We start from the raw sequence: 9,565 nt of genomic DNA on the forward strand, positions 1-9,565 counted from the left end.
GATCTGCTTTAAAGATAAATACTATTTTTTATGGTATTTTCCAACTCAACAAACTTTAAAAATAAATACTATTTTTTTTACGGTATTTTTCAACTTGACAGGTTGAGAATCAATCTACCGTGAATTAAAACTCTATTTATGGATCTGTTACTAATCAATAGATTACTACACACAAAAGATGAAATTCGAATCCTAATACTTACTTAAATGAACGAGTGAAAAGCCTGATCAACCAATCAAAAATTACCTAAGACAAATATTAATTATTTGGGATAAGTATTGTTTTGGTCCCTAACGTTGAGGGTCAGAATCGAAACCGTCCCCAATGTAATTTTTGATTTAAAATCATCCTTAACATTTTCTTCGTATTAAAATCGTCCTTTTAATTTTTTTCAGACAAAAATACCCTCCACCACCACCAGCACCTTTGCCTCCACCACCAGCACCACCACCATCAAGAATAACAACATCAATGAAATCAACACAAATTCAACAAATCAACACACAACAACAATAAAATCAGAAAACAACAAATCAAAATCAAAATTAAAAGTAGAAGCAGAAGCAGAAAGCAGAGACCAAAACAAGGAGCAAAAGCCGAAGCAAGAAGAAGAAGAAGCAGATGCAGAAGAAGAAGCAGATGCAGAAGTCGAAGCAGAAGAAGAAGCATATTCAGAAGAAGAAGCAGATGCAGAAGTCGAAGCAGAACCACCGGCGCTTCCCCAACGGCAGCTCGTGGTCGAATCGGCGGCGACGGCTCAGCGGTGTAGTCTCCTGATGACGACGTGATGGCGGCGACGAGCCCTAGCAGCGCTGGCGCATCTCCTTTCCCTTTTCTCTTCTCCCCCGTCGCAGCTCCTCTTTCCTTTCTTCTTTCTTTTGGTGACAGCGACGGCAGCTCCAAGTTTCGCCCGTGCCGTCCCCCCTCCCCCTTCCCCTTCCCCTTCCCCTTCCCTTTTACCCTTTTCCTCCCCTCTTCGTGTACCCTTTTCGATCCTTCCCCTCCTCCCCCCCCCCAACGCGTTCTTTTCTTTTATTTTTTTTAAAATTTTATAATTTTTTTTATTAAAATTGGGGTATTTTAGGAATAAAATAAAAAATTTTATTAAAAAGAACGATCTTAATACAAAAAAAAATGTTAAGGATAATTCTAAATAAAAAATTACGTTGGGACGGTTTCAATTCTGACTCTCAACATTAGGGATCAAAATAATACTTATCCCTAATTATTTTTAATATTTTTAACATTAAAATCGTTAAACTTTGTTTTTAATTATAACTTTATAAAATATTTATAGTAATAATTATTATATATTTTTTGTTTAATTTTTTAATAAAAAATTTTATATATTTTTATGTTTTATCTAGTGAAAAAAAAAAAGAACATACACTAATTTTATTATAAAAACGTGACGTATTAATCCTTTAGAACAAATATATATGAAAATATTAATATGGTAGCTTTCTTCCAAAGGGAAATTATTGGACAAGTCATGAATCTTTTTATTTTCAAAATTAAAAAGAAACTTACTTTTTATCTCATCTGCTATTGTTCAAAAAATAATAAAAAGAAGTATTTGGCTAATATTGTCTTAAATGTATTGGTTATGATTCTAGTAATAAGAAGTTCAATAATGTTGATAAATCTTTAAATTTTTTTTAGAGTTTAATTTTGATCCATATTTAATATAGAATATAATTAATTTTTATTAATATAATATTATTTTATTAGATGTATCTGTAAAACTGTTTTATATATAATTTTTTTTCATACTTTTAAACAAGGGTTTACTGAAGAATACTTATTCAATATTTCAAACCAGCACTTTTTCAATTTTTTATTTTTTATTTTTTATATATAAATTAGTAAGTCTATTAATTATTAAGAACTCAAGGACAGGAAGAACCGTACAGGTTCGCATCGCATTTTACATTCCAAGCGTGCACGTGTCCACCCCAAGCACCCATCGAACGTGCACCAATAAAAGCACAAACAAACCGCCACGTGTCTGTTTACAAAGTGCATCACTCCACGCTGGCAGAATATAATACCACAAACGCCACACGGTAACTTGCTACATCCGGTCAATACCGCCACGTAATCAGTAGACCCCATCGTCACAGCTGGCTACACTTTTACGGACCCGAAGCCTCAGCAACGAAATTTGTGGATGAGAAAAAGGCTCGAAATTAAATTATTAAAAAAAAAAACAAAGTGAAAAAAATTGGGAAAAAGTGCAAAGGTAAGCATCAGTGAGAAGCGCCAGTAAGTTTTCGCCACGTGTAACGTTCCTATAAGCTGACGCGTTGCAGCCTCAAATAATAACGAAGAAAAAATGGAAATAAAATTAAAAAAAATAAATCCACAAGAAATTATAGTGGCTGAGATTGCAAGTTGCGGTTAAACACTCTGTTGCAAGCTTCAGCTTCAGCTTCACTTTCAGTTTTTCTGTTTTGCATTTTCTGATACAGTTTCTGTTTTCAGTTGAAGAGAAACCTCTCTTTCCTTCTCGGATTTTCGAATTTCGCAAAATATTTTTTTTTTTTGCGATTTTTTTTGGTTTCGTTTTGGACTTTTCCGATCTCCGATTCGTTATAGCCAGAAATGAGTCCTCCGGCGAGTGTCCGGTGACGGTGAGCTAGCTCGAGTTGCATGATCGATGTGCTGTTTCGTTGCTATGGCTTTTTTAAGAGGTAAATTAATATTCGATTTTCCTTTGTTTTTTGTTTGAGAAATCTTGTGATTAGTTTCTGTTTGGTTACCGAGAAAATTCAAAATTCAATCACCGAACTTCGATTCAAGTTTACCTTTGGATTTGGATGTGGCAGGGTGCTCTCACTTCACTCAACTCAGCTCGTTTCTGTTGAGCTGAATTTCGAGTTGCTTTGGGATTAAGATTTTTTCCAATTTTTTTCTCGGCAACCAAACAGGAGGTGTTGGAAAATTTTGCAGTGGATAGTGAAGTATTCATCTATTATATATTTATAGTGATTTATATGAAGTGAAAGATGGATTATAGATTTTGTTGCTGTTGCCGTGAGTTGAATTTATCGGTTGCTGTACTAATAGTAGTTTCCCTTTCTTGTTTCCGCATTCTTTTGAAAGGTTTTGGCGCTCTCAAGTTCGTTTTGGTGAGGATTCTGATTAAGGAAATTTACTTTTATTCATTGGGAGAAGCGTCTCTCTGTTGCGGTTGATTCTTGAAATTTTGATTAACTGTTGTTTTCCTCTGTTGGTTCTGGTTTGGCTGTGTATTATTATTATTTTTAATTTGAGAACTTGTAATGAATTGAATGAATGGTTTATTGGTGCTGATACATATAGAGAGATGGATCCCTTCCTACTACTGTTCTCGCTTTGTTTCTTTTGCAGCAGAGATAGAGTCATCTTGTCATCATATCCTCATTAGTTTCACTACCACCACGGCTTTACTATTCACTGTGTTGTTTCGTCTCACCAATAATGGAAGGAGGTTTTCCTATTATCCGCTACTCGTCAGGGAGGATCTGAAGCAGCGCTAGCTGCTCACGTCCTATGATGGACGCGTACTCCTCTGGAGAGGAAGTGGTTATTAAGGTTAGGTTATTGATTGATTGATAGATTTCCTTGTTAGAGGAATGATAAAGATATTGAATGTTAGTATTTTAGAAGTGACTTTAATTCTCAAATCATGGTTGGAACAGAAGTGGGGAAAAAACTATGTTTTTCTGTTAGGCCTAATGAGGGGAACTGTAAATCAAACACACCCTGAGTAGTTTACTGGCAATTGCAGACTAGGAAACCTTATACAATCACCAAGCAAAGAGAACGATGGACAGAGGAGGAGCATAACCGATTTCTAGAAGCTTTGAAGCTCCATGGGCGGGCATGGCAGCGAATAGAAGGTAAGAGTGTGTGTTTATGTCAATACTCAGATGTTTTCTCTTGTTCATTTATTCAGATTCATATGCAGATCTGAGATATGTATCTATGAGCTACCATATCAGAAAATGACATGAATTATATCTATATTTGATTAACTCTAATTTTGGATCCTCCTTTTTTGGTTTCTCCCATGGCCTGCCCCTTTTTGCTGCTTTATTTCTGCTGTGCAGAGCATATTGGAACAAAAACTGCCGTGCAGATCAGGAGCCATGCGCAGAAGTTCTTTACAAAGGTTGATGGGCACCTTCTCACCTTGGCTTAAAATATTTTATTACTTTATTTGAATTTATGTTTTATTTGAGATGTTGATTTATCTATGAGTTTTGATTTGCTTTAATCAATAAAAATTCTCTTGCAGAGTTCATGATAGTTCTGTAACTGAACTGGTACACTGCAAACTATATTAGGATCTCATAGTAGTTTCTAACTAAATTCTCTCTGGTTATAATATACTCAATGCGCTGGAAACCATAGTGCTTATTCAAAAATAAAACTTGTATTATATTTCTTGAAAACATTGGTAGCATCTGTCAAAGGGCTTACTGGGTTGATTTTAAATGATGAGACTTTAAGTAACAACAATGGACAAATTAAATTGGTCATTGGTTCATGAAAGGAGAATCATTTACGCAGCAGATATAAGCCTGCTTATGATAAAGAAATGTGTGTTATTTTTAACTTGGAATATTTTTCTTCAAATCCATATCTCAAACTCTCAGGTCGAATAGAACCGCTCAAACTCAATGAACTAATCCAAGACTACATGTGTTATGCAAGTGACTGCTTTGCATAGGAGATGATAGTAAAACTTTCATCTCAATTCCATGTAAACTTATTTCTTTATCAGGATGAAACTCCCTAAGTGAATATTTTTAGTAACTATGCATGAATGTCCAAGCTCCTGTCAAAAAGAAAAAGAGATCCAAAGCTGGTGTTCCTGGTAAAATGGAAAGTATGACAGTGAACCATGTCTAGTTGAGCTGCTTGGTTGCTTTGATACAGTAGAGTCTGGTAGTTTTCTTTTTCTGGAGTTCATTGTATCTGCTCTTTTCTAGAAATAGAAATATGAAGCTCAGCGCTTGGATGCGTGAGCAGTGTGAGAATTTGGAAGCTGCCAGCTTCCACAATGTGGTGGTGATTAGTGAGAGAACAATTGATTTCTATATGAGTACAGATAGTGAATGTTTGGAAAATAAATTATATGTTAATAACAATAACAAGTAGTTTACTCAAGAATTGCAGAATGCAGAAAGATTGAAAGCATTCAAGTTTTACCTCTTCTTGAAAAGAGTGCCAAAAGAGCCAAAGATACTAGAGTTCTGCTCCGTTCCATGCTTCATAATGATTGATCCTCACGCAAATATATTTGGAGAACTCAAATGTATGTATCTTGGTAGTGAGTTCTGTAAGTTAAATGGAAATGCTTATTGGTAGTTCAAAACTCGACAGTACATAGCTAAATGGTCTCTCTGTATCCTCTCTTTTTGGAAAAAGTATTTGCTCAGATCAATGAGGGGGATGGTTTGGCTATGATTATTTGGCCAAACCATCCCCCTTTTTTCATTTATTATGATAGCATATACGCTATCTTTTTTGCTCCAAGACTAGGATATTTACCGTCGTCGCACACGGTGACTAATCCCGCATTGGCTTTTAGGCACCTCAATGGATGGGATAACTAGCCTGGAGTGTTAAAACATTTCCATGCCCAAAGTAAGAATTGAACTCCAAACAGTTGGTTAGGGAGGATGAATCCCTTTTGATCAATCACACTTCCCGGATACATGTATGATATTTTAATGCATAGAATAAATGGAATCCTTTACAGAAGATGCCCTATCTAACATGGAATTCAAACAGATCTTGATATCAAACTTGCCCAGTAGAAATTCTTGCAATGAGCAGAACTTGAGAACTGAAATTTGAGGGCATGGTTAATCTGATCACCTTACTTGTTGGATCCAAGTAAATAGTTTATGCTAATGGCTAGAATCATCAATGTCTTTGATGTTGATCCATATCAGAATCTGTGCCGTGGTTGTGCACATGTTAAGAGTTGAATGCTGTAAATTTGTGTTAAATGTTGATGGACAATTCTTGTTTCATAGAACTACTGCCATCATTGCAATTTCTGTCTTTGTTACCTAATGCCAATATCTTCCTACATCTTTCTAGTCTAGAATCAATAATAAAAGTTATAGAAGCTTTTTATTAAACCATAACCAGTTCCAATTCCAAAAATCCATATAAATAATCGTTGGTAATTTTCCCCCATTGAATTGGTGAATATTTCTGGATGTTTTCTTTTGTTAGCTTTAATGAAAGCAGTACTTGATTTACCGTGTATATAGTTGATTCTGCTTTATAATTGAATACAACTGAAATTATCTGCTTTTGAGATATTAATATTTTCCAAAAAGTGCTTTGGAAATTCTACATACAAGAACCAAGTAAATGCACTAGTACATCATAGTGCTTTAAATGATTTTAGTTTGACTTCACTTGCTGAGAATACCGTTAACATTTTCTTTTTCAGTTGGAGAAAGAGGCCCAGGCAAAGGGTGTTCCAATTGGACAAGCTCTTGACATAGAAATCCCCCCTCCACGACCCAAAAGAAAACCGAGCAATCCTTATCCTCGGAAGACCAGTGCTGGTGTCGCATCATTGCATAGTGGAGCAAAGGATGGAAAACTCAGTTCTCTTGAATCTTCACATGCTAAACAAGCACTGGACTTGGAAAAGGAACCTGTCCCAGAGGTAAATATTTACTTCCTGTTTTATATATTCCACTATTCACAGAGTTTATTTATTCACTTATTTTCAGTTTTGTCAATTAGCGAAATAATCTTGTTCCTTGTTTTAATAGAAACATAATGGAGACAAAGTGTCACATGTAAAAGAAAATAAGGATGAGAACTGCTCTAAAGTATTTACTCTTCTCCAGGAGTTACCATGTTCTTCGGTTTCTTCAGCAAACAAGAGTTCAATATCGTGGTCAGTGCCACTGCAAAATTCATGCGGCTTAAGGGAGATTATACCTTCAGTGAAAGAGGTAATAGCGAAAGATGGAACAAATAAATCTTTTGTTACTATTGAACTTGAAAATCGGAAGTTGGAGATAGATGATGGGAAGCAGACTAATGGAAACTCCAGTTTGGAGAATTCTGATACAGTGAAATTGGTTCAAAATGAAAAAACAGATGGTCTTAACTGTGAACTAACCATAGATGGGATACAAGGCAATCAGAATTATCCGAGACATGTTACTGTGCACGTTGTTGATGGGAAACTCAGAACAAGTACTGCAAATCCATCCCAAGATATGGTGTTTCAAGATTCTATGTTTCAGCCACTAGGAGGGATTAATGGGCAACCTAATCTTTTCACCAATTCAACCGTATCAAACACGAGCGAGAGCCAAAACAACACAGAGAGATCTTCTGTTCATCAATCATTTCTTCCTTACCCTCCCTTCATACAAAATAATCAAGGCGATTACCAATCATTTCTTCAAATGTCTTCCACATTTTCAAGTCTTGTTGTGTCTACCTTGCTGCAAAACCCAGCAGCACATGCTGCCGCAAGTTTTGCAGCTACTTTCTGGCCCTGTGCAAATTCAGAAGCTTCAGCAGATTCTCCTACGTGCTCTCAAGGAGGTTTTCCACCCAGACAGAATGGCTCTCCTCCAAGTGTGGCGGCTATTGCAGCCGCCACTGTAGCTGCTGCAACTGCATGGTGGGCTGCCCATGGACTGCTTCCTATGTGTGCTCCACTCCATACTGCTTTTGCTTGTCCTCCAACATCAATGCCTGCAGTTCCATCAATGAATACTGGTGAAGCACCAGCACCAGCACCGGTACAAGAACCGGCACCAATACCAACATCAGAGACAGAACAAGAGAAGAATAGTCTGCAAAATCCTCCTCAGCAGGACCAGACACTTGATCCTGTATGCTCGGAAGCTCAACAAGCACAACAGTCACCTTCTAAGTCCCCAGTTGATATCTCATCAGATTCTGAGGAGAGTGGAGATGCCAAGTTACATGCTTCGCCGTCCAAGGCTACTGATCAAGAGTTGAACAAAGAAATATCCGAGCACATTGATTCCAACAAAGCAAAAGGTAGAAAACCAGTTGACCGATCCTCATGTGGTTCCAACACAACCTCTAGCAGCGAATTGGAGACTGATGCATTAGAGAAGGATGAGCAAGGGAAGGAAGAGCCTGAAACAGCTGATGCTAACAATTTAGCCATTGACTCTAGTAATCGTCGTAGTAGAAGTGTTAGCAACCTTACTGATTCTTGGAAAGAGGTCTCCGAGGAGGTAACATTGTATCACAGTTTCTTTTCATGAAATTCTTTTAATACAATGCATGCATACGTTGCTTTTTCTTATGAAACCTTAATTACCAGGGGCGACTGGCCTTTCGGGCTCTCTTTGCCAGAGAGGTGTTGCCACAAAGCTTTTCGCCTCCGCCCGATTTGCTAAACAAGGATCAGGAAATGGACAGCATCAAGGATAACAAGCAAACCACAGATATCAAGGATGAAGGCCAAGACAGCAAGAAATGCAGTTCTATTTTCGAGGGTATTCAGAAAATGATGCCATGTATAGAGAATAATGAGGAAGAGGGACTGCTAACCATAGGACTTGGACAAGGAAAGCTCAAGACTCGTCGGACCGGCTTCAAACCTTACAAAAGATGTTCAATGGAGGCCAAGGAGAACAGGGTTGGGAGCACGGGGAACCAAGGTGAAGAGCAAGGGTCAAAGAGAATACGCTTAGAAGGGGAGGCTTCAACTTGATGAGGTTTGATTATGATCCTATGCATGCTATGCAATAGAACGTAAGAGGCTCTACACCTTTGGTTATTGCATGATCATAATTTCTTAATCCTCCTCAGTTATGGTGTACCTATTGTTTGTTTTCTAATTCTGCATCTTCACGAAACTTATCGTGTAGATGTGTGTACCATATTAAATTACTACATGCTTTCTTTTACTACCTTGGACAGATGATGATGATGATGTTACTGCTGTTAAAATCTCCCCTAAATAGACTTCGACAAGATACATTAAGTATTACTTGAGCATTGATGAACATTAAGTAATTTATGATCCTTCATTCAGCCGTTTTTCTTGATTTTACCTTATAGTTTTCTTGATTCTTTTCTTTTTTTATTTTATTTTATTTCCAAACTCTGCTTGGAATTGGAATAAATTTTCTCAAACAGGGTATGCTTTTGCGTTGATGTCGTTACCAAATACATATATAGATAAAAGTGGTTTTCTTTTGGTTTTAAGTTTGACTTCTTTTTGGAAAGGGTAAGGTTCATAATCCCAATCTTAAATCTTGTTTTCATGGGGTTTATAGTCCGAAGATTTTCTTGAAAATAAAAGGAATTCGGTATTAAATAGAGGCACGTAATTAAGTGAAACCAAGCATTGAAACATAGTTCACTTTGCCTAGGAATAAGAACTCTAAACAGAAGATAAATATAGGTTGTGTGTAAAGCAAGAAGAGAAAACATATTATAAGAGAAATTTGGTATAATTTGATTATCATTGTACTAGAAAAAGGTGTGTGTTCATCTTCAAGATAGATGTGCGAAGTAAAGTATAAATGAGAATTGAATAGC

The 9,565-nt window shown here is 36.7% G+C and overlaps 1 protein-coding gene across 13 annotated transcripts; it reads left to right on the forward strand.

Moving 5' to 3' along the window:
- Window positions 1-2,375: 2,375 nt before the first annotated feature.
- On the forward strand, window positions 2,376-9,055 carry LOC107624537 (protein LATE ELONGATED HYPOCOTYL). Of its 13 annotated transcripts, none has more exons than XM_016327063.3 (9): window positions 2,387-2,694; window positions 2,830-2,964; window positions 3,107-3,132; window positions 3,374-3,577; window positions 3,774-3,885; window positions 4,096-4,157; window positions 6,462-6,683; window positions 6,793-8,250; window positions 8,340-9,055. In XM_016327063.3, the coding sequence occupies exons 4-9, from the start codon at window positions 3,536-3,538 to the stop codon at window positions 8,730-8,732; spliced, it is 2,289 nt and encodes a 762-aa protein (XP_016182549.1). In that variant the 5' UTR covers window positions 2,387-2,694; window positions 2,830-2,964; window positions 3,107-3,132; window positions 3,374-3,535; the 3' UTR covers window positions 8,733-9,055. The 13 variants fall into 13 exon arrangements, with proteins under 13 accessions (XP_016182548.1, XP_020970965.1, XP_016182525.1 ...); XM_088504902.1 differs by having other exon boundaries at window positions 6,871-8,250; XM_016327066.3 differs by having other exon boundaries at window positions 3,377-3,577.
- The last annotated feature ends 510 nt before the right edge of the window (window positions 9,056-9,565 follow it).

This window comes from Arachis ipaensis, chromosome B2, assembly GCF_059453495.1.
Source record: "Arachis ipaensis isolate K30076 ecotype BB chromosome B2, ASM5945349v1, whole genome shotgun sequence".
NCBI lineage: Eukaryota > Viridiplantae > Streptophyta > Magnoliopsida > Fabales > Fabaceae > Arachis > Arachis ipaensis.

What these genes read in the sequence shown, in the direction of transcription:
- LOC107624537 (XM_016327039.3), top strand. Translation starts at nt 3,536, where the DNA reads ATGATGGACGCGTACTCCTCTGGAGAGGAAGTGGTTATTAAG. An exon ending in GGCATGGCAGCGAATAGAAG is followed by an intron (nt 3,886 to 4,095) that starts GTAAGAGTGTGT and finishes TCTGCTGTGCAG; the next exon opens with AGCATATTGGAACAAAAACT. An exon ending in CGCAGAAGTTCTTTACAAAG is followed by an intron (nt 4,158 to 6,461) that starts GTTGATGGGCAC and finishes TTTCTTTTTCAG; the next exon opens with TTGGAGAAAGAGGCCCAGGC.